Source organism: Penicillium solitum, assembly GCF_028829755.1.
Source record: "Penicillium solitum strain IBT 25940 chromosome Unknown utg000008l_segment0_segment0, whole genome shotgun sequence".
Taxonomy (NCBI): domain Eukaryota; kingdom Fungi; phylum Ascomycota; class Eurotiomycetes; order Eurotiales; family Aspergillaceae; genus Penicillium; species Penicillium solitum.
This window is the reverse complement of record NW_027072127.1, coordinates 3,985,427-4,012,855: the sequence shown is the minus strand read 5'-3', so window position 1 is coordinate 4,012,855 and position 27,429 is coordinate 3,985,427. Positions and strand designations below refer to the sequence as shown.

General features: G+C 50.2%; 7 protein-coding genes across 7 annotated transcripts; 3 read left to right on the top strand and 4 right to left on the bottom strand.

Annotated features, from left to right (window-relative positions):
* Positions 1 to 478: 478 nt before the first annotated feature.
* N7455_010812 (uncharacterized protein) lies at positions 479 to 2,695 on the bottom strand (the record flags this gene model as incomplete). The annotated part of the gene is made up of 2 exons (XM_040952960.2): positions 479 to 732; positions 802 to 2,695. 2 exons carry the CDS (start codon positions 2,693 to 2,695, stop codon positions 479 to 481), a joined length of 2,148 nt encoding a protein of 715 aa, XP_040816673.2.
* Positions 2,696 to 4,380: 1,685 nt separating this feature from the next.
* N7455_010811 (uncharacterized protein) lies at positions 4,381 to 5,662 on the bottom strand (the record flags this gene model as incomplete). Its single annotated transcript, XM_040953130.2, has 3 exons — positions 4,381 to 5,275; positions 5,368 to 5,402; positions 5,462 to 5,662. The coding sequence occupies 3 exons, from the start codon at positions 5,660 to 5,662 to the stop codon at positions 4,381 to 4,383; spliced, it is 1,131 nt and encodes a 376-aa protein (XP_040816408.2).
* Positions 5,663 to 7,715: 2,053 nt separating this feature from the next.
* On the top strand, positions 7,716 to 8,102 carry N7455_010810 (uncharacterized protein; the record flags this gene model as incomplete). Its single annotated transcript, XM_040953053.1, has 1 exon — positions 7,716 to 8,102. The coding sequence occupies one exon, from the start codon at positions 7,716 to 7,718 to the stop codon at positions 8,100 to 8,102; it is 387 nt and encodes a 128-aa protein (XP_040816454.1).
* Positions 8,103 to 9,314: 1,212 nt separating this feature from the next.
* On the bottom strand, positions 9,315 to 10,863 carry N7455_010809 (DHHC family palmitoyltransferase; the record flags this gene model as incomplete). Its single annotated transcript, XM_040953004.1, has 5 exons — positions 9,315 to 9,870; positions 9,929 to 9,969; positions 10,035 to 10,158; positions 10,211 to 10,691; positions 10,752 to 10,863. The coding sequence occupies 5 exons, from the start codon at positions 10,861 to 10,863 to the stop codon at positions 9,315 to 9,317; spliced, it is 1,314 nt and encodes a 437-aa protein (XP_040816486.1).
* Positions 10,864 to 12,282: 1,419 nt separating this feature from the next.
* N7455_010808 (uncharacterized protein) lies at positions 12,283 to 12,729 on the top strand (the record flags this gene model as incomplete). Its single annotated transcript, XM_040953166.2, has 1 exon — positions 12,283 to 12,729. The coding sequence occupies one exon, from the start codon at positions 12,283 to 12,285 to the stop codon at positions 12,727 to 12,729; it is 447 nt and encodes a 148-aa protein (XP_040816438.2).
* Positions 12,730 to 15,270: 2,541 nt separating this feature from the next.
* Positions 15,271 to 18,755, bottom strand: N7455_010807 (uncharacterized protein; the record flags this gene model as incomplete). The annotated part of the gene is made up of 5 exons (XM_065606525.1): positions 15,271 to 15,470; positions 15,678 to 15,918; positions 15,980 to 16,641; positions 16,749 to 18,119; positions 18,173 to 18,755. The coding sequence occupies 5 exons, from the start codon at positions 18,753 to 18,755 to the stop codon at positions 15,271 to 15,273; spliced, it is 3,057 nt and encodes a 1,018-aa protein (XP_065460488.1).
* Positions 18,756 to 19,249: 494 nt separating this feature from the next.
* Positions 19,250 to 27,073, top strand: N7455_010806 (type II myosin). Its single transcript, XM_040952999.2, has 4 exons — positions 19,250 to 19,843; positions 19,894 to 20,037; positions 20,103 to 26,282; positions 26,343 to 27,073. Exons 1-4 carry the CDS (start codon positions 19,406 to 19,408, stop codon positions 26,781 to 26,783), a joined length of 7,203 nt encoding a protein of 2,400 aa, XP_040816642.2. The 5' UTR covers positions 19,250 to 19,405; the 3' UTR covers positions 26,784 to 27,073.
* The last annotated feature ends 356 nt before the right edge of the window (positions 27,074 to 27,429 follow it).

The window sequence follows — 27,429 nt, the reverse complement described above, 5'->3', positions numbered from 1 at the left end:
TCATCGTTGGGTTCCGCAATTAAAACACTGGGGCCTGATTGGGTCGGAAAGAATCCAGCGTGTTGCGCTGCATGTGCAGGCGTCGTTGATCTTCGACGTCCTGTCAAACAATATGACAGGTGCGTACTCCATACGGAGTGCATACAACGCAGTCATGGATTGGTGTGGAGGCGGTGTAAGTTGGAATAAACCGGAAGAGGAAAAAGACACGACTCGAGTCTGAGATGGGTTTGTACCGAGGACCTTGGGAGGCGCGTAAATAGAACGGGTGCTTGCTTTTTTGCCTGCAGGGGCTTATCGCATGGTCTTCGTCCCCAGAAGGATAGGTGCATTAGTTACATTGGTTAGAGCCAACTTGAGAACCGACGGTTTTCTCGCCCCTGCGCACTTGGCGAACGCCATTATGGTTTCAACGGGCCCGATGCTACTTTGTCGCCCTGTGAGGAATATCCAAATCTCGAGACATGGAACGATCATCCTATACCGGCGCAGCAGACGGATCGCCCATTCTAGGCCGTTCGGCCTCATGCATTGAGTTGGTCGACGCGCGTGGACGCGACGGCAAGGACATCTTCTGTGCGGGTGGTGCAGCGGCCGCTTCGAGCTGCTTCCAGGGCTCTTCCTCGCCCTCGTCCTCGTCGTCGCTGGAAGACTCCTCGCCCCGGCGGCCGTGGCGTTGAGTCTCATCTCGGGACTTGCGTCTCTCGCGCAGCTGTTCCTTGTGTCGAGTATCTATGCAATTCAATTGTGAGTATTCTACTTCAAATATGCTTCCAGGATATAAAAAACAGCGTGGCTTACCTCTGATCTCCTGTGTCTTGACAGCATACTGCTGGATCTCCTCCTTGCTCAGAACCCTCAACACAATCACATAATCCGATCGCTCCTCGAATCGTTCATTGCCCGCTTCCAATGCCTCTGGATTCACGAGCCGCCGGTCGATCTTCGTCCAGCGAGCCCCCGGCGGGATCCCCTGCTTGTGGGCGTCTTTGAGGGGAGCGACCCCCTCTCTCACTGGATTTGGTTCCTCTGGGAAAGCCGGGCGCGGAGCCTTGAGGATTCCCTTGGGAGGAGCCTCGGGCTCCTTTGGAGCAGCCGGCTCGACAGCAATAAGTCTTCTGGGGTCATCTTTGCCCATGTCGACCGGGGGCGATCGTCGCGAGTCAATGGCGTGGCCATCCTCCAGCATGCGGTGGGAGCGAGAAGATCGGTATCCACGCGAGTGGTCGCGGTCTCGCCTGTGGTGTGAGCGATCCCGACTGCGGTCACGGTCGCGGTCGCTTTCGGTGTCGGTGCTGCTGTGCCTGCGACGTGCGGGCTCACGTCTGTAGTTTCGCAGGTCTTCATCTGACGTGTCGGCATCATCGCTGTGCGTCCGCCGCCTGGAATGTCGCCGCGATCGACCGTGGCGACGGGCATTGGCGGGGTCCAAGTAAGCCTGCTTGGTTCTTTCATCGGCTGGGGCTGCTTCTACCAGCTCCCGTGATGGGGGCTGGACGGCATCGTGGTCATGCTCGCCGTGTGGGTGTCTGTGCTTGCGTCGTGACGGGCGGTGGTTATCGTAGTCCGACACGTCGGAGTAGCCTCCCAAGGCCGCTGTTCCAAGTCCCATATTGGCGAGGGCGCCGGCGTCATGTGGCTTGGGGTGGTGGTCTTCTGGATAGCGGTGCTCCCGATCGTTCGCGTGGCGCGCTTCGTGGGCACGGCGGCGGCGACGCTCATCACGTCGGGAGGGGTATTCAGCGTCAGAGTCTTGAGGCATGGCAACCAGGGCTTGATCATGGAATCCATCATTTGATCTATGTGGGTCCCGATGGTCATCTTGGCCATACGCTGAGCTTCGCGGCCGTTCACGCCCAAGCTTGTCAAGGCCCCATGATGTCGGGGGTGGGCCATGAGGACGATCTTTTCGTGCCGTCCACTGGGGGTTTTCTTCCACGCCAGTGTTACTGAGCGGCCGATCGATAGAGTATCTCGGCCCGCGATGGCGTGGCTTGACAGGGTAGTCCCGGTCGAATTGCTCACGGGCGTTGGTGTATGAATAGGCATCGAAGTCATCGATGTCATCGCCTTTCCTCAGCCCGTCGTACGCTGGATAGCGCGGTGAGCGAGGGGGCGGGTGGACACGGGGTTGATGCGCACTGTGATCAGTCCTACGCCTGGCATCATTCCGTGGGCCGATATGGCCCGTGTCGCTTGCATAGTCGGTGCTGTAGATTCGGCGATGGGCGGGGTATCGAGGGGAAGCAGGGACCACATGAGGGCCGGAATCTGTAGGAAGAGGGCTCGGGGTACGGCGGTGAATTGAGTGGTGCACGGGCGAGAGATGTTGACGGGATGTGGAAGGTACAGCCAGACGCACTGGTGTCTCGTAGTCGGCTTGTGTCGCTGTGTTGCTTCTGTGTCTGCGGGGCTGGACACTGTATTCGGTGCGTTTTTTGGCGGACGCAGTCGGATCACGGACTCGATGGGATGATATTTGGTGGGCCTCGAGTTTCGATGGTCGCCCTGAGCGGTACCCATATGCACTGGCGTATCCAGTATCGGACGGGTAGTCGGCATAATCGTAGCGCCTTGGTGCATCATAAGGGTCGTAGGAGGAGTTTAGTTCTACCATACCGGTTGACGCTCTCATGGGGTCAATCATGGAGTGTCGGCCTCGGCTGGGAGACAGATTTCGGTAGTGACTCGACATTTTGAGATGGATGCGGATAATGATAGCGCCTGGTCGGTTGAAATCAGGTGTAACAGTCTTCTCCGGTCGGCTTTGGGAGATGAGTATTTAACAATCCGAGTCGGGCAATGTAGAAATGCCCAACCTGATCGGTTGGCTTGAAGGCAAGGATTCGGTCAAAAGTCGAGAAAATCGGAGCCGAAATTGACACGAAGCCCGGAGCCCAATAGTTGCCCAACTCAACAATGAAGGAGGGGATTCAGAAATGTGTTGAAACGAAAGGTGTGAACAATGACGCAAAAGTGGGTTGGGGTTGGACCAAAGGTTAGTAAGAAATGCCAAGGGATTCCCGCTGATGATTATTCAGTCAAGGATCTCTCCAGTCAGGGCTTTAGGAAGTGGACAGCTCTAAGATGAAAGAGAACAAAAATAGAAAACAAATAGAAACAAATAAGAGAAATACTAGAAGTATATAAATACGATTTCCATGGATCCAGGGAATGTGAACCTTGGGAACTCAAAGCTGTCAACCGTGGATGCCATGCGTTGTTCCCGCTCTTTAACTATGAACCTCCCTTGCTTCATATGCGCAACACTCCCCCGACAGGCGGTCAAGATTCTTTCATTTTTGTTTCGCCCGGGTAAATCTTGGAAGCCATATATGTGCCCAGGTGGGTTCCAAGGTTTGAGAGTGAGAATCCACAGACGTTTTGTGATATCACTTGAGCCGCATGAAGGGGCAAATTGGAGTGGTTTTGGTGAATCCACCCTACTCAGAGATTGTTCAGAGGCATCTAGTGAGCGCCCAGTTTACGCTCAGACCATACCCGAAGAAGCATTTTGCTGAACAAAAGAGCTTAATGTGACTTAGTACCAAAGGCTTAGTATATAGAGCAACTAGTAAAATTCCGTGTATTACTTCTCATCTCAGTTAGATATCAACAAAGTTGGTTACATGAGGTCTCGTATATCGCTCAAAACATGCATCCATTTACCTAGATATGCATCAGCTCCTATTAGTGTGTCGCTATCGATTGGAGTATTTATTCCTTAAAAACTCGTAGGTATGGAGCATTGACCCATATGTTCCCAAATTGCAGCATAATAACCTCTTGCTATATGTCATAGCGGCTTTTAGAGGATTGACGGCAAGGTTGATTATACCTTCGTATGAGTGAGAGTGCTACATCTTCTTTAACTCTTCGATGTATCGGCTGAAGGAGTTTACGCGAAAGCGAGAAGGCCAGCAAAGCGAGCTGAACCAAGACTTGAAGTGTGGTAGATTGCATTATGACGTCGGGTTTTTGACTGTAGGTGCAGCCTGTCAATTACCACGCTCACGACCCACTCGTACTCCTTTTCAATGGGCCAGGCAGATGCACGGAGGAGGGTTGTATCCGAGCCGGAGGTCGGGCAGCCGGCCATAGTAATGTTTTTGTGGGAGGAATTCCGGGAATACATGCTATGGTTATCAGACGAACCGAGATAGAAAAGCTCAATTTGCTTTCTGACAGAGCTTATAACCATATGTGCCTCCTAAGTCTGGGGGCTCAAGAAAAGAAGAAAAGGGGGGGGGGGGGGGGGGGGGAAACAATGGCATTGACATATGGTACAGTTTATTGGGCTTAAGCTTAATCAGCTTGTATCTTTCTTCCGAGACTGATACAAGGACTAGACGGAGAAGCCTAGCGACGACCCCAATTCACTCACTCGGGCTTCTGGCCGACCATAAGGTACATCGGGGTAAACAATTTCTTCTGAGCACCCTCGACTAAGCAATTCGCACCCAAAGACAGGCTGTCACCAGTCTTTTGTGAGCCCTTGGGGAAGAGGCCGATAGTCTCACCAGCACCGATGAAACGATGAGCAATGCCACGGCCCCACCAGGTCATACGAGCGATAAGGAAAAAGTCCCAGACCGAACCCATATGCTTGAAGGAGCCCGCTAGCGGGTAGTACCATGGAATAGGGTCAGGACGAGCAGCCATATCCTCGTGATGAGTCAAGCTAAAACCGGCGTTACGGAGCGCAGTTAGGCCTTCAGAAACTTTGACCATATTCGAAATTCCGTTACCCTGCTCGATACCGAGACGGATACGACGGTGCTCGGGATCATCGTTGTCGTAGTCGTCCGTCATAAACCATTCGTAGACCGCAAATTTACCACCAGGCTTCAGAACTCGAAAGATTTCCTTATAAACACCCTCAAGATCGGGAGCGTGGACGGTAGCCTCGATCACATACACAGCATCGAAGCTGTTATCGGAGAACTTCATCTGCATAAAGTCGCCCTTAACGAATACCATCTTATCCGAAAGTCCTTGTTTTTGGGCGTAGTAGGTGGCGCGGTCGATTTGGTAGTCGTTGTTGTTTAGACCGGTAATGTTGGCACCGGTAAACTTGACTATCTCGCGTGCGGGACCACCAACGCCACAGCCGACATCTAGAACATTCATGTCCTTGGTGATACCAGCCTGTAGGGCAAGGTAGTGCTCATGGCGGGCGATGGCCTGGTGGAAAGGCTCGCCGTAGGCGAATCGACAAAAGTGAAATGAGGTGCTCCACCCGTATTCGTAAAAATCGGTTGCAAGGTTGTAGTAGCTAGGAGAATATTGTCAGCATCGGGAATATATATCTAATACTAGCCCTAATTAAGAGCTAGATAGTAATGATCAATGTTTCGCAGGACATACTGTCGGGTCAGAGTTGCGTACTCCGCTTTCCGGGCCTAACAATCGCAAGACGTTAGTGATGAGATTATTTCACTAGGGATGAGCAGTATCAGACCTCGCGAATCGCATTTGTCTCATCGGTAGCTTTGTTGTCCCAGTGTTTGAAGTACTCATCTATAGCAGCCTTCTGGGCGGTGGCATCCTTCCTGCGCATAGCGGCAAGACCACCATTGGCCTTGGCCGACTTGCCGTGGAGGGCCTTGTTGAAGGCAGCATCGCGTGCGACATCCTCATGTTCCAAAGTAGCGGGAGTCATAGTGCAGAAAAGGAGAAATGGTCGGTAGGACTTTGAAGTAGGAAGAGAAAGTTAAGAGTCTATCCACAGAAAAGACAGAAAACGAAGACATGGTATATATAGTAAATTTAGAATACTAGAAAGCCTTCCTAAAAGAAATTACAAGATAAGGAAATTTTGTTGTAGAATGGGAGTCTAGAGAAAAGACGAATACATCCATGGATGAGTGCAAGGCCACTTAGCCAATCAAATGAGAGTACATCTAATCAATTTTTGAGGTGGCCACACTCTACTCTTCGGCGGAACAGGCACTTTCCGAGCTATGTACCCAAATGGTTAAATCGGATGCTGCAGCTCCCGCGCTCAGGTGAACTTGGGTAATTAGTCATGCGCATCTCCCATGAACGTTCCACTTTTATCGATTTCCGTGCTTTCGCTATTGACAATCGTTTTTGCCGTTCCGCCCTTTGGTACCGGCTTGCAGCTGGCATTGACCGAAGTGGTGGCGCCAGACAGGTTAGACCAGATACAGAACCAAATAAAACGAAGCATTACACTATACACCAGAGAATTGAAGTAGCTTTGGCTTTGACTACATTTCGATGACAATACAAATTCTATGAATGGTTGAATTGTGGCCCACTCAACCATATAAGTGCTTATGATAATGATGACTAGAGCATTCCGCCAGGCATCGCTTGCAAGCTCCGTTTGCACTGTAAGCTTCTCAGTATTCGGACAATCCACTTCAAAATATTAGTATAACTTAGTCCTGAGCAGATCTAAGTGCTTATATAATGCTCAGTGAGCGTTAGGGGCGTGCTCGGATCTACTCAGTGAGCAAAAAGCGGCAAGGTCTAAGCACTAAAACGGAAAGGGAAGACCAAGAAGTGGCAGAGGAAATCAAGTACATAGCCCGGTACCTTAGTATTATGTAGCCACAAAAAGGGTAATCTCATAGAAAGTTCCCTCTACGAAGTGCGAACCTCACCTCACCCCTAACCACCACATTGCCCGCACCAAGGTTATACACAACCTGGACCACCTATAGGTGCATTTATTATTCCCAGGAACAGTGGGCAATACATGGGTACTGTCTTGGCATATGTCATCCAGAACAATCAAAGAAACCAACAAGAGCTACTGGGCAGGGCGAACAGAGTTAGTTCATTGAGCAGGTCGAATCCCCCATTATTCCCGATTCACCCTCGCACCCGCGGAAAAGGATTGGAGTCAGACGCCTGAACTGAGGCGCCCGAACCAAAAACCCGGGCCTCTGAAACTAATAACCCGTCTGTTCGAGTACCGAATATGACTCCACCCGGCCACCCATTAATAGAAGCCCTCCATTCAATATAGATCGCCCGACTCAGGTGGAAGGAGGGCAACGCGCCTACAACCTCCACCATGACTCGATAACCTCCCGAAGACGATGTGTACCTAGTTACTAACTCCAGCGCTAATTATTAGAGCTTCTGGATCTCTGGTATCCCCGGTCCCGTCGCAGATTACCATATCCCGATGCCCAGGTCGTCGGTTACTAGGCGCAGTTCTGGCCGATCGCGACCCCGGTCGCGGGTGAACATGTCGGCATCAAATAGACGAGTGCCGCCACGTTGTTTCCCTCTCTCTGGCTGGTCGATTTCGCGTTCACTTCACCGCTGCTTAAGCACTGCCTGCTGCTGTTCGCTGTGTCCAACTACCCACTGGGTATCCTACTCCCTATGTTTGGGGTTTCGACTCTGTTGTCGTTGCTTGTTGGCTGTCCGAGTCGCACCTGTTCACCTTGGGTTTCGACCGGGCTTCTATACTTGGGCTTTCAGTGCTGCAATGGAACCCCTGGTTATGGACGCTGTGTGTCGGTTTTGCGGTATAAAGATAGTCTCGTCCATGGCTGGTTTTGGAATATTCTCACAGTGCTTCATACAATCAGACTTTGGCCTCATATAACTATATTTACAGTTCCAATCCTTCTGTCAATATTCAAAAGCTTCGGGATCTCCACGATCAAAATATCACAGATCAAACTCTCCTCTCTACCAATCGGTTTATCCATTTGACACTTCACGTCACTATGTCTTTCTACACCATGTCAAACTCCGTGTTTATCGCCATGTCCAACAATATCTCGGATACCGAGGCCGACAGCGAAGGACAGAATTCAACTCCTATTCCGTATGGCTGGCGCTTGCCCCAGCCTAACAACTTCTCTTATGATGATGCCATGACCAGCCCGCTGGAGTACTGTGCACAATCAACTCTGGCTCCGTTCCCGGATGCCGTATCTGCGCTCGCGCCCACGCCCGACTACCTGTCTACCGGAGCCCCAAGACAGGTGATATTATGGGTGAGATGCTGCGGATGCAGCAATTTGGTCAACCCTGAACTAGCGTCGGAGAAGAAGTGTCCAATTTGCGCACATACTGAGTGCAGTTCCTGCGGCAAAGAGAATGTTCCCTAGTCTAGGATAGACTGTACAGGGGCTTGTTGTGTTTGGAATTTTCGGATTTACTTTCTTTCTTCTTTTTTTATTTCCTATCTTGCATTTCCTTTCCTTTTCTTGCTTTTTGGTTGTCATTTTTCATTTTTCATTTTCATTTCTTTTTGATTGATCGTTCCTTTGTTTATTGTCATGGGGCATTGGTGCATCTTAGGGTCTCGGGCAGTCTATAGGCGATTTGCCTTGATCCTAGATAACGTTCGGACACAGTCCCGATGATGCGAACGATACGCCTGCCCAAGCAAAAGTCACAAGCATTGAGGAGTCATATAAAGGGCATAGATAGACAGTTATTTGTTTGGAATTGCGAAATATTTTGCAGTATATATATATCCTCCACCCATATATAAAGGGTGTTATATCACACCTGTAGACTTCATAGATATTCTCTCATTCCAAGATAGTAGAGATCCCTACATACAAGAGCGGTAAGTGAGTAATAGAAAGATTGGTTTATCTAGGAACCTGATTAGAGGTTGTTGAAGGAATTGAAGAACCGATTCCAAATGCAGGGACAATGGATAGCCCGAACAATTATAAAGATACGCCATGGCAGGTCGATATAGATGGTGACTAAACCGATTATGAATATCCGTGAGGATTTGTTTTTTTTTTTTTTTTTTTACACTGTTCTACTGGCAGGCCTACCTATATGGGATGCCGAAAGATCGAAGGTGAGTTTAAAGATATTTGCGTTGTTGCCAATGCGGAAATATATTGCTAGGGCAAATACTTAGCAAAAGACTACGTTGGCAATGGCCTTGTAGATTTTTTTGGCATATACTCCTGCATTCTACTGCCTCTGTCTCATATCATTGGATTAGAAGCAACGTATAAATATGGGTGATGAAGGAGTATTGAGCAAGAAATCACTAAGTTGCCCTGAACGGATGGATTGTACTTGGAGAACATACGCATCTTCGCCGAAACTCTTTCTGTACTTCCTAGCTAAAGTTTCTAGTATGAACTTTGGAAGAGCTCAATGAAGTGTCGACCTCCGGAGGCCGATACGTAATAACGACGACATTCAGCCCTACAGTTGCCCGACGAGGGACTTTCAGTCTATCGGAATATAAATTACCCTAACGCAGCCAGGTCAATAGTATATACAGTGGGGACATATTGCATTAATTATAAAGGTATCCAAAACATGCACGAAGCGAGCGCCCGGAACTATTGATCGCTAAGAGATTTTTCCCGGTGGCTACGCCCCGAATGTGGGGACGGCGGAACAGCAGCCCCGTTCCCGGGCGGCGGGGCCAGTCCAGCCTCCAGCCGCAAGCGGGTCACAACGGGTCCCAGCGCAAAATGACTCTCCATGCTGCTGTGGTCGGCACACGGGCTCTTCTTGATCGGCAGCAGCCAATCGAAGATGTTGTATCCCATGACCTGTTGGAGGTTCTTCAACGGGCTGCCTAGGTCGAAGGGATTCTCGCCCGGCAGAGTGTGGAGGATGGCGAAGACGTGGCGTTCGCCTGAGGGGGGGTTTGTTGTTTGCGGTTGGGTTGGAGTCGAGGGTGTTTGTAGTGGGTAGGAGACCATGCGGAATGTCGGAGCCCAGGGGGACTCGGATACCCAGAGTCGCTCGAGGAGGTGTTCTGGGACACGGATGGCAAGGGTCCAGACGGCGCTGCGTCGGTTTAGGTTTTCGATTGTTGTGATGTTGAAGATGCCCATTTGGACTGAGCTCAGGGTCATTCCGGCGGTGAAGAAGGCGAAAAGGCCGCTCCTAATGGTTTTTATCAGACTTAGTAAATCTCCCGAGTATCCTGTGTGTGGGCACTTACAGTCCAATGCAGACACACCAATGGGGATTTACTCCTCCGGTCTGGTTGAAAGGTTAGCAACGAGCTCTTGGTAAATAATTGGTATGGTAGCTTGTGGAAGTCTCACCTGGCGTCGGATCTCCGCTGTAAAATATGCACACACTATAAGAGCAAAGGTACAGAATATGCAAGTATAAGCAACGAATTGAATGAAGAATTTGAACGATGTCTCGGACACCACGCCTCCAACCCTGCATTCTGTCAGCTGGATACTGGTTTTGCGGAAAGTTGTTGTTATCGTACCAAGGACAAAAATGATCCATTTTGCGCACACATCGACCCAACTCGCGGCAGTGGTGCGCCCTGTCCGTCTTGTACTGGCAGCACGTGGTGCACCACAGGGGCCGGCCATCCGCCTGGCAGACGAAGACATCTTTTGTGTAGAAGCTCTCCAACCCAATATCTGCCGGAACTGCGGTGCCTACAGCAGTAGAGTTCGAGCCTCTCTCCACGTCCGCGTCTGCCTGGCTTGTCTTCTCCGGATCGGGTTTGCGCGTGCTGTTCTTCCCACACCGGCGCTTCGATTGCTTTTCGTTCTCGTCGTCCGCCACTTTTTGTTCACCGAGGGGAAGGTACCCGGGATTCCACAGGACTTGGTAATAAAGATGCAGATATGAAACGACCATGGGGATTAAAAGGACGTAATAGATCGCGATGATCGCGGCGCCAGCGCCGACTCGGGGGCCTCGGTTATGGGAGGGTAACGGATGAATTAGATAGTCGACTAAGTTTCACATCGTTAGTTTTCTGGTAAAGAAGTCGACCAAATTCAGGGAAAACTCACTGCATAATGGTTTCGTGACCGCATAGGAAGCGTATACCACAGCGCCGAGTAACACAGGCGGAATGAGCCTGGATACTACGACGTTGGCGCGCTTCTGCGCGGGAGACGCCATATATACGGAATCAATACAGCAATATCAAATGCATAGATTTTAATGAATGCCCTCGGGGGGACTGCAAAGGACCGGATCGAGTAGGGAAGGTCGTTGAATCAAACAGTGCAAACCTGACGTAATCGGAACTCTCTGCCCAGGTGCCCACAGGCCCGTGTCCCTGGGGTTCCAAGGGTTCCCGTTTGGGTCCCAAGGATCGGGGCATCGGTAGAACCTTGAAAACACCCTACGCTTTACAGCTTGCCCTGCTTCAACCTCAGCTATCATGTCCACACCGTAAATGTCGGGCCTACTGTTACTCATTCTATATTTCTCAGCTGCGACCGTCAGATAAGGCCTCGCAAATGTCAGATCACCTCCTCTAAACTCTTTTTCGATCTTGACGGTGTTACGGTTGTACTCAGTTGTACTCGATAGAGCTCGATATAGTATCTGGAAAGGCACATGGCATGGAATTTCCGCGGATCCACGGGTGAGAATTTAAATTAGAAATCAGCCGTTGAGTTTCACAGCATCTCGTAATCTGTAATTCGTAAGTAATATCCAAAAAGAAAAAAAAAGGTCCGAAACAACAATGAGGAAACGAATTTTTGATTTTTTTTCCCATCATATTCAGGTTGTCAGAAACGAAAGCCTGGGTGACTTAGGCAACACTGCTCAGGGCGCGGAATCTTGGGGCACCTGACTTAAATGACTCCGAATTTTGCTTTACGAAGCAGCCGGTGCCTGGAAAACCAGGGAAGAGTGGAGTATATCGTACGCCTTGAAAACCAATTGATCGAGTTCATTTACCAAGGCATCAATGTCAAAAGGAATTCAAGAATTTAGACCGTTATTTCGGAGCACCCGAGTGACCAGAGCCCGTTGACACACATACATTCTCCCGGGTAAGCCAAGCCATCCGAGACGGTGTGAGTATTTGCTTAGCCCTGGAGAATAGTGGACCCGTTGACTCAATACGCCTAATCTTCAGAGATGATTCATAGATTCCTCACATTCTAGGCACAACTGGGGTGCTCTGGGCAATGACAGAGCCCCGGAGCCCTGGGCAACCCATCTCGCGGGTGATGTGCAACTAAGGCCAGCTTTTAACCCGTCGCCCCAATGAGTGCCCGGGTAATGAATTCGGCCAATTACGATGTGGATCTCACGTCGCAAGGCAGCCTGGGCTGTTGACTGTTCTAGGAACGCTGCCTTGCGCTTCTGCTTCTATTACATCTATTCTAGTTTCTTCACGTATATAGCCTCGTGGATCCCCCATGCTGAAATTCAATTCCATTCTTAAACTCAATCAACACATCCAACTATCAGTCCAGCAAGACCTTCCCGCTCTACAACTATAAAGACCTTCGGCTCGTCTTCCACAAAGCTTCCATCCTGTCTATAATATCAATCCAATCTATCCAACCCATAACAACAATGGCGTCTCTGTGGTATTGCTGCGGTTGCAACTTCGGCCCTCACAACTCGTCTCTCTACGACGCCTGCATCCAGTGTGGAAAAGTTCGTTGCGCTCGATGCGTTGACGAGAAGATCTCCGACAGTATGAGTATCCACTCGCACTCTCACGACAGCAACCCGATCTCCGCATACCCAACTGCCGTCTCATTGCACTCGCCTTGCACCCCAACCTTGAAGACCACAGCTATGCCCATAGTTGTACCAGAGCTTCCCGGTCTACGGCCGCTACCACGGGCCAACTGCACGGGCATCTCGTCAGCTTCGCTACCTGGAACGAGGCAGCACAGTCCGACCTACATGTATATCTGCTGCGCATGCGGAGACGGTCCTAAGATCTACAACATTCAACCCAAGTGCGTGTCATGCAACCACATGGCTTGCAACAATTGCGAGGAGATCAAGTGAGACTTTTTGAAACGCCGTCTCGCGGGCCGAGACAGGGTACTACGAATACAATGGTAAGCGACTCCGGTGCTCACTCAGCATTTCGGTTCTTGAAGCTGACGGTTCGGCATAGTGATTCCGAACTCTACTGTTACTGTTACTGTTACCTTTTCTTTTTTTTTGGATTTCCTTTTCCCTATTTCTGGAATGTTTTCTATGTTATGCAAAGCGGGTTATGGGTCATGAGCATATATGGTGTAATGCTTCTTATTTTTGTTAGACTAGAATTTTGTATACTTGCGGTTTCTTGATTTGGTTTAGCGCAAGGCCAGCGGGGCTGGATTCCCCTCTGTCTGCCTTGGCCATTTTTGATTTTCCAGTTTCATTTTCATTTTGATATGTTTCTTTATATTTCTTTTTTATTTATGGAATCAATATTATGGTTATTACTATTCCCAAGCAGTAGAGTCATCGTGATCTTCAAGGTATGCAGGAAACCCTGCTCTGAGCCTCACGGGCCCGGCCTCAGGTATCATGGTTGGTTGGAATAATTTGCGGCTCAGCCAAATATGGACCCCGCCATGCTGAGTGATGTACTCTGTATGCAAGCCAAGATGAACTACTCTGCTTCTCCTGTTCCTGTTACCGCTTTTTTGCTCTGGCATCTGCAGCAAACAGCCCTATGGCCCATACTGAAAAAAGCGGTCTTGGTACTCGGAAGCTAACACGGACAATGTCTATTAATCCTTGTGCTCCGCTTCTCTTTGACCTCGATCGTTTTAACCTTCGTGACCCTTAAGACCTGCACCTATTTACGGCTTATTTTCTTACTCTGACCTCGACTCAGCCCCCTATGGCATGTTCCATGATGTTATTCCCATTTCTCCATATCCCGTCTATCCCGTCTCCTAACAATGTCATTGTAGTAGCCCCCACCTGGGCACTTCCAGTTTGGACGTTGGGGCTGTGCTGGACTGTGCGCCCCGGACGGATTTTGCTTGGCTTCCCCCCTCTACTTTGTACGTGCGCGCTTGTCGTCCCATCACCCTGAAACTCCCGTGTAAATTCGCGTAGACGCAAATTACTACCATATCCACAACTCATCTTCCCTATTGGTATTTTTCTTGGCTGTTTCCTCGCGCTTTCAGTGTTTGCCCGGTCGCGGACTTCACCCTCGGGCGCTGGGCGCGGGATCTATCTCTGGCATAGCTACATGGCTATTATAGCTAGGCTATATGGACCTACCATATACTCTATACACAATATCAATATAAAGGGAGGAACATATGTAACTGAAAGCGAGGAAGCCCCGGACCAATCAGTAGCAATCTGTTGAATCCAAGACATCCGGTCCGCTGGTCTGCCTTGCCCTGACCCAACTCGTATAGATATGTTTCTGCAATAGGAAAAATGTCATAGTTGCATTGCATCTTTGATTAGCAGAGATAATATTAAAAATATCAAACTCACCGTATGCACTCTATTACTTTACTATTATTATCTCTGGATTTCTGAATCTTCTTGAAACAGTCACACCAACCCTGGCCCCCATCCCCCCCGACTCTGCATCCTATACTTAGCATCCACTAGCCGCAGGAACCCACATCATCTTTCTTCGTACTTTGTACGGGAATGAGTCTTTTCCTTGTTCTGGGTCTAGACTTGTTTTTAAGATTTGACTTCTTTTCAAGCTGCATTTCTCAGCTTAGATGGTCACAGCTGAAAATATGTATCTAGCATATTTGGGGGCTAATCTCTTTGCAGATAGGACTTTGTCAAGATGATTATTTTATTTTATTTTCGGGTCTATTCTATTCCTTCGGCTACGCATGAATGAGTCAATGATTTTAGCGTGTTTTTCAAATGGACATGGTGTGTCTCGGAGGTCAGATGGATTGAGTCAGAACTTACCCATAATCCAAGCCAGTTACAAGGGTACTTGGTGCTTATTTCACTACTACCAAAGATAGAAAGAGACCAATAGTTGGATAGAAAAAAAAAGATACATATTGACTGATTGCTATGAATATGTGCTGTGAAACCCCACCGATATTCTAATGGTACAACCGCACCCTTCAGTGTGCAGATTAGCAGTAGAGCCAGAGCTCTTCCAGAGCTGAAACTGCCGAAACTGCCAAAACTTACGACCAGCAGCTGAGACGCAGGCGCCTCAACACCCTTTTGTCGGGTCACTAGGCAATGAAAGGCCCAGAGCCTGAATTCAACAAAAAAGAAAAAAAAAGGACCCAAAGAGCGCGAGGCCCCCAATCGCGCAGATCAAATGCAGTTGGAATGCAGGGAAGAAAACACCGAATCGGCTAATGATGCAGAGGAAAACAAGGTCATGAACGCGAGAGCCTTGAAAAGAGGTGGTGGCATGGGATATTGTATTGAAAAAAATGGGTGGCATCATGGCCATGATGAGGGTTGTCTGAGTCCATGTGGTGTGATGATGTTTTTCCCCCGCCATCGAAATTCTTTCGACGCCGGTGTTCACAAGACTGATGGAAGACAGCTCACCTGGAGAGGACTCTTAAAGGGTCCAATGAATGAGGGAGAATGTTACAGGGACAAGACACGCGACGGGTCTTGGAGGAAGCGCCTACGGTATGCGGCTATCTCAGAGGCCACAGTGTCGAAATCTTTCACCTTGTCACGCCGTAAGTCGTTGATGATCTCTTTCAGACCAGCGAGATATGTTTCTTTTTCTTCTTCGGTTTGACCCTCTCGGACAGAGCCCATCTGGACGAGGATCTTGTCGTCTGTCGAGGTTAACGGCTCTGTGGTCAGCATTCGAACAGGGTAAAAAAAAAGATATGGCACACGAGTTGGAAGGAAAGGAAGCAGAGGCAAGAGACTAAGGCAGTAGAGCAATAAACAGAAAGTAGAAACAGACTAGATAGTGCAATACGCCGGTGGGGGAGCTCGAGGACGAGGTGGGGTGTTGCACGTTGTTCATGTCGACGCACCGCTTAGAGTCATGTCTCGAAGATGCTGAAACTCGCAGGATCGGTCATTGCAGACACCCCCGGCCAACTCATATGGACACATGTATTTCATGGAATCGATATTATGACTGTAAGTTAGCGAGCGGTAGCCACTCGGAACGTCTTCGGCATAATGCGGGTGGTAGCGATAAGCCTTGAAAGTTCGCAGTGGGCTGGTGTACGGCGTGAATCTTTGCTCCGAAATAGCGGGCGATGCTTCAGTCTAGATAGGGGTTAGTATGGGGTCACCAGAAACTTGCTCTGAAAAGGGGTAGTGTTCATACGCCAGGAGCGCCAACCTGCAAATCCGACCGAGGTAATGGGTCTGACATCTGAGGCGTGCTGGTTAGTTCTTCATCAGCTTGAGTCAAGTCAAATGATGGTGCCGAGACTGCCGTGTTTTCTACGAGACCGGAAAGAGCTGGGCTGAACGGAGGAGGGCTGTAACTGGAGCCTTCAGACTGTGCGTCAGCATCAGGCTCTGGGGGCTCATAACCGTCGGATTCCGCAGACTCTTCACGCTGAGATTGTTCGCTAAGGGAATGTTGAGAAACGTATTCGTCGGCAGAAGCTGCACTAGGATGGGTGATGGCAGAGGGCGAGCTTCGAGACGCCGATCGCTCTGAAGAGTCAACCTCCATGGGCTCTGGGAACGACGGCACAGTAGTAGGATCGAGATCGGCTTGAGCTGGCGAAGTCGCAGGTTCGTCCTCACTCTCGCTGGAAGAATCGGAACTATCACTGCTGCTGTCATCAGATTCTTGCATGGCAGACCCAGCTGAATCGGACTCGAACGAAGCCGATGCCTGTGCTGTGCTGTCGATTACACTGTCTGCCACTTCCTCAACATGGGCTTCTTCAGCCGGTTCTCGAGTGGCTGCGCCTTCGGCTGATGCGTCTAGTTGGGCAACAGGGGCAGCCGTCGTCGGTTTAGTAATTGAAGGATCTGGGTGATGGTTAGTTGAAGCGCAAAATTCTCTCTTGAAAATACTCAAGAATTATCATGTCCCAGCAAGAGACAGACAGAGAAAGGAAAGATCGAAAGAACATTACCTTCTTCAGAAGTAGCTGCGACCACGCCAGATTGTCCACCGGATGATGATGATGCCCCAGACTCATCCAGCGTGCGAGGTGACTGGGTTCGGCTGGCAGCGAGCTTTGATTTCCTTCGTAGCTCCAGCTCCGCAATCTTGCGACGCATAGCTTGAATTTCCATATCTTTAAGTCGAATATCCCCTTGGTCACTGAGACTACCTTGTGGTGTAGCCGTCGAAGCCCGGGTGGCAGAAGGATTTGATTGGACAGTAGGCTTCCCAATGGTCGAGGTCACTATCGGCACTGGTTCCTGCTCTGGGCTCGAATCCAACTCCATGTTGTCATCCTCATCATCGCCATAAAGTGATTCATCGTCGCTGATTGCAATGATGAGTTTATCGGTAGGGTCGAACCGAGTCGCAGCCGGGTTAAAATGCTTCTTCGGAGGTGCAACTGGCTCATCGAAATCGGACGCCCGTGGCCGCTTGCGGTGGGAAGTTCCAGATATAGGTGTTGAGTCAGGGTCCGTCACATGTACCGGGTCAGAGGGAAGAGTTTCAAGTGGATCCTGCTCCAATCCGGTCATGAGAAGTCCTGGAAGGCCGGCAGAGCGACGAGATTCGGGCACAGGAGGTCGAAGAGGAAGCGGGTGTTGAATAGCTGGCGCCGGAGATTCCAACTGGACGGGTGGCAGATTTGCGAGAGCCAATTTCTGGGTCTTCAGCAAAGTCTGTCTTTTGAGTTCTTCAATTCGCTGCCTTGCCAACTCTGTCTGGGCTTTGCTCTTTTCCTTCACGAGAGCCTCCTTTGAAACCAGATGGGCTTCATCAACTGGTATAGCGGGCGGGGATTTCGCACTGCCAGTGGGTGAAGTCTCTTTGGATGTCGTCTTGGCAGCTTTCTCAGCCAGCATCCGGGCGATCAGTTCCTTTCGCTCCAGAGGCTTGCCAGCCTTGGAAGGAGGGGCGGATGGGGCGGAAGGTTGGGGCAGCGGCAAATCCGACTTCGTGGTGCTTTGAGTCTCCTTCGCTATCTTGGTCATCTCAGCGGGGCTGCTAGACCCTGATCCCTTGCTAGCAACTACAGCCGCGGCGGAGGCCTTCTCAGGAACTGGTGGATCTTGCACAGGTGATACCGTGACCTTGATGCCAACTTCTTCGTAAAGGCGTTTCAGGATCGCAGGGTTGATACCCTCCGCTACTAGTTCATTGTAGCGGATGTTATGGGGCGCCAAGCTGAGCAACGCGCCTTGGGCTTGAATTCGTAGCTGCGCCGCGGATTTCCGAGGTGGAGGGGCGGGGACAGTTGCAGGTGGGTCCGGCTGCTGAGACTGCATCGCATGGTGGACCATGCTTGCGTCTGCGGAGACTGACAAAGGAGGGTTGTATGCTGCATGTTATTAGTAAAACAGAAACAAATATGGGGAAGCATGGGTGTAATACGTGACCCACTACTCCTAGCGGATTGTGCACTAGAAGATATGGTTTCTCCCTCTTCTAGGTCCATATACTGGCGCGTAGCCTTACGCGTCGTCGGCTGTAGTGATTTTCCATCTGATTCCTCACTAACTTCGCCCTCTTCACGGTGATTATCTGCCTGAACTGGGGCGTCTTTCAGACGTACGGCTTCCGTTGATAGTTGGTGTGAGATATGTCCATCTAGACCCTGATAGGGCATGGCGGGATTTGAGGACCCTGTTGGCATAGGGGGATAGCTCATCGGAGCAAACGGCATTGGAGGGAAGGGAGGTGGAAATTGTGATGCGTCGAAGTGGTTGAAGAAGGGAAACGGAGGCGGAACGAATGCTGAGTTTCCAGTGCCATTTGAACCTGGCATTCGCGAATTCGCGTTGACGCCTGACATGTTATAGTCGAAGGTCGGTACAGGATTTGTCGCCAGTGGCTGGTGCATTTGAGAATAGTCTGAACTGACTGGGAAGTTCGGGGGAATCATCGAAGGGTATGCAGGAGGCCATTGTTGTGCATAATTCGGATGGCCACCGTATGAGGGAGGTTGGTCGGACATGATGATGTTGTGTGCAGGGATGAAAGAAGATGTATTCTCTAGATTCTCAGAACTAAAGGCTGGAGGTGAAGAGAAGTCGCGATTTCAAAGACCAAATCTCATCATGCCTTGAAGGATTAGGCAGGTGGAGAGAGGTACCGGTAGTGCTCGAGAAAAGGATACGCAGAACTTGAATTTAAGAGCCACTGTGAGGTGTGATAATGATCTTTTAGGGATCTAGAAAGAAGAAATGGTCATGCGACTGTGAATTCCAGCTTATAGGGGGAGGGGGGTAAAGAGATGGATAAAGGGTTTGAGGTCGAGAAGAATTGAGATACGCGGTCGTCTCTAGGTCTAAGCGCCTTCATTGACAAAAATGATCGAGTAATTCACGTGATATATGCACGGGCCACTTGCGATCGGCGGGCGCCCGAGGAACGGAGTAAACAAACATGATGGATATTGGGGTTCGTCACTTCGAACATCTTGCCTCTTCTTCCAACTTTTCGTCAACCTCACACCTCTCCTAATTGTATTCTACTTGGTTTCTTTTGTCTCGGGCGTCCTATTACACTCTCCTTCCCTACACTTACACCTGAAATTGCGGAGATAGTCTTGGCTATGATACCGACTGCTGCGCCCAAATAATGTCCAATTGAACTACGATCACCATGCTTCCCTCCCAGTTGAACGGCTCGCCAAAGCGTGCGAGTTTATTTGCCCGCCCATCCTCTTCACAAGGAACACATTCACCACAGGCGAGGCCCAAATCGGCCATCATTACGCCATCTCATGGGCTGGAGTCAGCGAGAGGTCATCTGCGCAACACGTCCGTGTCACAGTTGTCGCCAACATTATCACTAAGCGGAAACCGTGAGAGATCGAACTCTGCAAAGAACAGTCCTTCCTCCGGAACATTCGCGCCAAGCTTTATCAAATCCGAGGAATTACGACGGGGAGCGGATCAGATTCGTGGACTCGAAGGAGAAAATGACTTTTCTGGGAACAAATATGTGTGGTTACGAGACCCTCAAAAGGCCTTCGTTCGGGGGCTGGTTTTGGAGGAATCCGAAGGAGGGCAGCTGTTGGTGCAGACCGACGATGGCGACGTATGGATGTAATCCCATTAAGAAGATATAATGAGCTGACTCTGGAATAGCAACGAGAACTGGATGCGGACCAGGTCGACAAAGTCAATCCTGCCAAGTTTGACAAGGCAGATGATATGGCAGAGCTCACACATCTGAACGAGGCATCTGTGGTGCATAACCTGCACACCAGATATCAGTCAGACCTAATCTATGTTCGTCGCACCTGCAAACATGAACGTACAACTCCGTGATTTTGACTGACTTGCTGAGGATATAGACTTATTCTGGACTTTTCCTGGTAACGATCAACCCGTACTGTCCACTACCAATCTACACCAATGAGTACATCAAAATGTACAAGGGCCGAGGTAGAGAGGAGACCAGACCCCATATTTTTGCCATGGCAGATGAGGCCTTCCGGAATCTTGTCGAGGAGGGCCAGAATCAAAGCATTCTCGTAACAGGAGAGTCTGGCGCGGGTAAAACTGAAAACACGAAGAAAGTTATTCAATACCTCGCTGTTGTCGCCACTTCTGATACGCCTTATGGCCGGTCTGGAGCGAAGCAACTCACTGGTCTTTCACAACAGATTCTAAGAGCCAACCCTATTCTCGAAGCCTTTGGTAATGCGCAAACGGTCCGGAATCACAACTCCTCCCGGTTCGGAAAGTTTATTCGCATTGAGTTCTCGCGCTCAGGCCAAATTTCTGGAGCTTGGATCGATTGGTATCTGCTCGAGAAATCACGAGTTGTCAAGCCAAACCCCAACGAGAGAAACTATCACGTTTTCTATCAGCTTCTCCAGGGCGCAGACCGCAAAACACGCGAGAAGCTTCTTCTAGCAGACCTTCAGATCGAGGACTTTGCCTATACGAGAGATGGAAATGATTCCATTGTGGGCGTCTCTGACCAGGACGAATGGAACTCGTTGATCGAGGCCTTCCATGTGATGGACTTCGATGAGGAGGATCAGCTGTGTATCATGCGGACCATTGCGGCTGTCCTGCACCTGGGAAATGTCGGTGTTGCGAAGGCGAGTGTGCGCGCAGACCAGGCAGCCCTAGCCCCTGAGGGTTACTCCAGCATGGAAAAAGCTTGCTATCTTCTTGGTATTGAGCCTGAAGCTTTCGTCAAGGGGCTCCTGCATCCACGCGTTAAGGCCGGTCGGGAATGGGTGGAGAAGGTACAGACGCCAGACCAGGTACGCATGGCCCTAGATGCCCTCTCTAAGGGCATCTATGAGCGCGGATTTGGAAATCTTGTCGCTAGAATCAACGGCCAGCTTGGCCGCTCGATGGCCAGCGACGACAACTATTTCATTGGGGTCCTTGATATTGCTGGATTTGAGATTTTCGACAACAACAGTTTCGAGCAACTTTGCATCAACTACACAAACGAGAAGCTTCAGCAATTCTTCAACCACCACATGTTTGTTTTAGAGCAAGAAGAATATGCGAGGGAGCAGATTGAGTGGCAATTCATTGATTTCGGCAAGGACCTGCAGCCAACAATTGACCTCATCGAGTTGACCAACCCCATTGGCATTTTCTCTTGTCTTGATGAGGATTGCGTGATGCCCAAGGCAACGGACAAATCATTCACGGAAAAGCTCCATGGCATTTGGGACCGCAAGACTCCAAAGTACCGCGCCTCTCGTCTCAACCAGGGCTTCATTCTGACCCATTACGCCGCAGAAGTTGAGTACAACACGAGTGATTGGCTTGAGAAGAACAAGGATCCGCTCAACGACAATATCACACGCCTATTGGCCGCCTCGAAAGCACCGCACGTAGCACATCTGTTTTCCGACTGTGCAGACTCCGAGGAGGATGGTGTCGGAAACCACCCCAGAAGCCGTGTCAAAAAGGGTTTGTTCCGCACAGCCGCCCAAAAGCACAAGGAACAACTATCTAGTTTGATGGCTGAGCTCCACTCGACCCACCCTCACTTCGTCCGCTGTATTCTACCTAATCATAAGAAGCGGCCAAAGATGTTGCACGCTCCATTGGTCTTAGATCAGCTACGCTGCAACGGTGTCCTGGAGGGGATCAGAATTGCTCGTACTGGCTTCCCGAACCGCCTGCCATTCACGGAGTTCCGACAGCGCTATGAGGTCCTTTGCCAAAACATGCCGAAGGGGTACTTGGAGGGACAGAGTGTTGCTCGTACTATGCTGGAAAAGCTCGGCATGGACCGGGGCTGGTACCGTGTTGGTCGGACCAAAGTTTTCTTCAGAGCAGGTGTTCTGGCCGATCTAGAGGAGAAACGTGACCAACTCATCCGAACTATCATGTCCAAGTTCCAGTCTGTGGCACGAGGATTCGTTCAGCGCCGCATTTCCAATAAGCGACTCTACCGCGCGGAGGCAACCCGTATCATCCAACAGAACTTCCACGCTTACCTGGACTTGAAGGGAAACCCATGGTGGCGCATGTTCTCAAGAATGAAGCCCCTACTGGGCGACACGAGAAATGCGAAGGAAGTCAAAAAGCGTGACGACAAAATCCAACAACTCGAAGCCAAGATGAAACAGGACCTTGCGGACCGCAACAAGCTCGACGAAGAAAGACGCCGGACAGAGATCGAGATCCAGAAGATACAGCATACTTTGGAGAGCGAGCGCGCACTTGCATTAGACAAGGAAGAGATTTTCAAGCGACTGCAAGACCGAGAAGTGGAGCTCGCTGAGAAGCTTGCCGGTGCAATAGCCGACCAGGAAGGCCTTGAAGAGCAACTGGATGAATTGGTCGATGCGAAGAGGAAAATCGACGACCAGCTGCAACTTCGAATTACCCAGCTCGAACAGGCCGGTCTGATCATTCAGCAACTCGAGTCAGAAAAGAACAGTCTGCAATCTCAAGCCAAGGAACTTGACAGCAAGCTTTCTGAAACGGAGATCCAGTTCTCTGGAAAGAACGACCAAATTCAAGAACTAGGCCAGGAGATCAAGGTGCTCCAAAGCCACCTCAGCTTGAAGGAGCGTAAGCTTCAAGATCTGGAAGCCAAATTGTTGAAAACTGACCAAGACCTTGATATCAAACTGGCAAACACTTCCAAGGAACTCGACAAATCCAAGAAGCAAATCCGTGATCTCTCCGAAGAGAACAAATCAATTCGTGATCAGATTTCCGAACTCTCGAGTACTTCCACAGGCTATGAAGACCTGCTTCGTCGAAAGGAGAGTGAGATTGCAGTTCTTCGAAATGACGTTCAGAAGCACGAGGAAGAAAAGCGAAACGTTGAGTCCGAAAAGACTTCCCTTGCGGCACGCCACGACAACATGCAATCTAGACTCCGTGAGGTACAAGCCGAGAGAGATGCCATGCGCTCTGAACAAGCTCAACTTCAACGCGAAGCCGCGGACCTCAAGAATCTGCTTGAGAACAAGAGATCCGAGGATGCCGAGGCTGGAGAGAGCAGAAAACTGCTAGAGCAACAAGTAAATGATCTTAAGAGCCAGCTCTTCCAGGCCCAAGCCGACCTCAGCCGAGAACGCCAGTCACGAGATGACGTGCAAATGCTTTCCGAGCACAATCTTGCACAGTTGACTCAGAAATATGAGACACTCAACGACTCTAAGATTACCATCGAGAAGGAGATGTATATCCAGCAAGATAGTTTGCGTCGTGCTACGGAGGCGCGAGTTGCGGCGGAAGCAACAAGAAAAGAACTGCAAGGCGAATTGATTAAGCTCCGCGAGAGGTTCACGGACGCGGAGACTGCCCGCATGAATGCCGAGGCCGAGATTGAACGAAAGATCATGAGCCAGGCTGAGGAGCGCATGACAAGCTCACGCAAGGACCTTGAGGAAAAGGCTCGCCAGCTTGAAGAGGTTGAGACAGAACGATCGCACCTCTCAGGCCGGATTCAAGAGCTCATGCACTCTATCTCTGAATCCGACAACTTCCGTCTGCGCCATGATCAGCACAAGGAGCGTCTTGAACGAGAGCTTGTGACTCTCAGAGGCAGGCTGACGGCGTCCGAAAACGACAACAAGTCCCTTTTGACCAAGATTCAGCAAAAGAACCTTGACATTGCCCGATCAAACTCGAAAGCCAGTGATAGCAATCGACTCCGTTTGACCAACCTTCAAAAGGAGAAGGCCAGGCTCGACGAGGAGACCAAGAAACTCAGTCGTCAAGTGGAAGACTCGCAGGTCATGATTACATCCTTGGAGAAGCAGAAAGAGAAATTGTCGTTGAGCTTGGAGGATTTGAACCATGAGGTCAATCGCGAACACAAGACCAGTCGTAATGCCGAAAAAGCTGCTTCAACAGCGAATCTGCAACTAGCGGAGGCCAATCGGAAACTTGAAACCGAACGACAACTTCGCAATCAAGCTCAAGCTAATACCCGTCAAACACAAGGTACCCTTGATAGAGCGAACAAGGAGATCGAGGACTTACACCGCCAATTGATTCTATTGCACAAAGTCTTCGAGCCTGAGGCCACTGAACCAGCTCAGTCCTGGGAGGCTGTTCAGCCACATCTCTCCAAGCAAGTTGATCTGGCCCAAGTCCTTGAAACTGTTCAGAACAAGCTTGGAGTCACCGAGGAGAAGTACGCGAGAGCGGAGAGCCAGCTTGCTGAAATGCGCCGACGCCACGCGGATGAGATGAAGGAGCTCGATACCAAGTATTCATCCTCCAAGCGCGCGTTGCTCGAGGAGATTGACCAGAATGAAGTGGCCAATAACCGTACTCCGGCTCACCTCCGAAAGAACTCCGAAAACGCTGCTAAGAAATACTCTAATCCTACCACCCCCAACCGACGCTACAATGTCTTCGAAGCACCAAATGACTCCGCGCGGTCCGACCGAACAGTGGATACACAGGGCTACCAAAGGCGCATGGATACAGCAGCCGAGCTGGAAGAACTTCAGAATAAGCTGCAGATGACCGAGATGCAAAACAAGCACCTCCAGAGCCAGCTTGGACGCTCCACTCCCACTGCGGATATCTGGCAGGATGACAGTCCTTCAATTCGTCGCATGCAGCTTCTCGAGCGAGAGAATGGCCGTCTTCACGACCAACTCGATGACTCTTCCAAGAAGGTTTCATCATTGGAGAGCAGCATCCGCTCCGGAGAATTGTCCCTCCGCGACGTCCAAGCTAAATCGCACGAAGAACTATACGACCTTATCAACTCGCAAGAGCAATCTAGGCGCTCACTCCTCAAGGTTCACAATGAAACCATGAGTGAGTTTGGTGATGCCAAGGCTCACTTCGAAAAGTTGAAGCGTGCCAGAGCGACGCTGGAGGTCGAACTTCGTGATGCCCGTTCCGAGGCCCAAGAGTTGCAAGTTGGTAGAGAGCAAGATGCAGTCAGCCGTAACCAGCTTCTTCAAGAATTCTCAGACCTCCAGATTCGCCTAGACGCCGAGTCGTCGAGGTCAGCTGATCTGGAGTCAAGCCTCATGCTGTACAAGAGTCGCTCCGATGAGTACTTCAACAAGCTCGAGCAGGCCGAAATTGCGGTTATGAAGGCTTCACGCGCCGAGCAGTTCGCTAAGTCTCAAGGGCAGGAAGCCGAAGAAACCTGTGCTCAGATCATGTCCGAGCGCAAGGAGATGGATGCGCTTGTTGAAGACTTGCAGCGACAGGCACAGTCCCTCGAGGCTCGGATGGAGGACCAAGCCGCAGAGCTCCAAGGTGCCTTGCAGGCTAAGCAACGTCTTCAGAATGAACTCGAAGATTACCGCAACCAGCGCGCCATTGATCTCGAGGACAAGGAGACCTCCATGGAACAAACCCGGCAAAAGTACCAGAGAGAGTTCTCTACTCTTAACAACGAACTCGAGATGGAACGTGAGCGTGTCCTCAATGGCCGTGGAGAGACTTCCCGTCTCCGTGAGGAGTTGGAAGATCTTCGCAGCAAATGGGATAACGAAGTTCTCAATAGCTCAACATGGGCGAAGGAGAAAGCTCGCATGGATGTTGTTCTGCAGGATGTCACCAACTCTCGTGACGAAGCTGTCAACGCACACAACGAGGCTCAGAGCAAGGTTGTTTCACTCTTGTCCCAAGTGCGCACCCTTCGGACCTCCGTTGAGGATGTGCACGCAGAGCGTGACCTGCTTCTGAAGGACAAGAAGATGCTGGAAGGCCGATTGGCCGAAGCTGGCGAGCGACTTGAAGACCTTGCGAAGGGTGAAAGCCCATCTATGCGAAACGCTGCCAGTATGGACCGTGAGCTTCTTGAGCTCAAGTCCAGAATTGCGCAACAGGAAGATGTTTCTGCCGCTGCAGTTGGTAAGATGCGCCGCGCAGACGCCCTGGCAACTGAAATGCAAAAGGAGGTCACTGCTGAGCGGGAGGCCAACGCCCAGCTCTTCAAGGAGAAGGCGGCAGTTGAGAAGCAGCTGAAGGAGGCTCAACTCCGATGTGTTGATCTCGAAACCAAAAGCTATTCCTCTGGTAGCCAGGACGTTCGCTTCTTGCATAAGCGAATCAAGGAAGTAAGTTAAACTACCTCTATGCTCTATCTTTGTGGGTTTTGTACTAACCTGGCCGTTTAGCTTGAAACCCACCTGGAAGACCAGGAGAGCAAGCACAGCTCCGAGCAGCGCTCGCTTCGCAATGTTGACCGCACTGTCAAGGACCTCCAGTCCCAGATCGACAGGCGAGACAAGATGAACACTCAGCTGAATGACGATGTCAACAGAGCTCGGGATAAGATTGAACGGCTCCTTCGCAACATCGAGGAGCTCCAACATAACGACTCGGACGCCCAGCTGCTGGCCCGCCGTGCCGAGCGAGATCTCCGCGAAGAGCGTGAGAAAGCACTGCGTCTGGAACGCGAGCTGGAGGGCTGGAAAGCCTTGCGCGTTGAGCGAGGCAGTACTATTGGGCGTGGTCCCGTAGCTTTCAGTGATGCTGGAAGCCGTCGTGGGAGTGCTGCCTATGGGTCTAATGACATTCCCCAACGGCAACCCAGCAACACCAAGGGCTTTTTGTGAATAGGGCTTGAGTTATGTTTAGCAGGCTGATCCTGCCCGGAGTTAGAACATTGGTTATGGATGGATGTTTTGTGTTAATGAGGTTTATTTGCATTTGGGAATGGGATGTTCCAGTCTTTTCTGCTGGCCTTGGGCTTGTTCATATCGTTTGAAAGGCCAAGCTTTTGTCCCTTGGTCTGTATTTTCCGGCGTTCATTTTTGTCTCACGTTTGTGTTTATGAGTAAATATGCTCTACGGGTGGACTAGGCTATCTACAATGACGAGGATGTAACAACTCACCAAACCCTCCATTTTATTTGTCTTTGGTTCTCTTCTTCGGATAGGTTGTACTCTTTCTTGACTCAAGTATAGGCAATGCATCTTTCGGGAGAGACCACACCAACCGGTTTTTTTGCTTGTTTCCGAGCTTGTAATAATATATATCTTGCTAATTATTTCCCTCCCTCAGATTGTCCGAAGTGAGGAATCTCGACGTTGGTTCTGGAAATGTATAGTGGACGTAGAGAGTATCATCAAATACACATTCTGTACTGGAACTGCTCCGATATTCGGATTTTTATTACCGCAACTCATATTTCTCGAATTTCTGTCAAATCCACATAGTACCATCCAAAATTCTGGCTAGCATTGCCCATATTCTTTAGA

Coding starts and splice junctions, on each gene's coding strand:
- N7455_010806 (XM_040952999.2), top strand. CDS start 19,406: ATGCTTCCCTCCCAGTTGAACGGCTCGCCAAAGCGTGCGAGTTTATTT. Junction 19,844..19,893: donor TGCAGACCGACGATGGCGAC/GTATGGATGTAA, acceptor ACTCTGGAATAG/CAACGAGAACTGGATGCGGA. Junction 26,283..26,342: donor TGCATAAGCGAATCAAGGAA/GTAAGTTAAACT, acceptor CTGGCCGTTTAG/CTTGAAACCCACCTGGAAGA.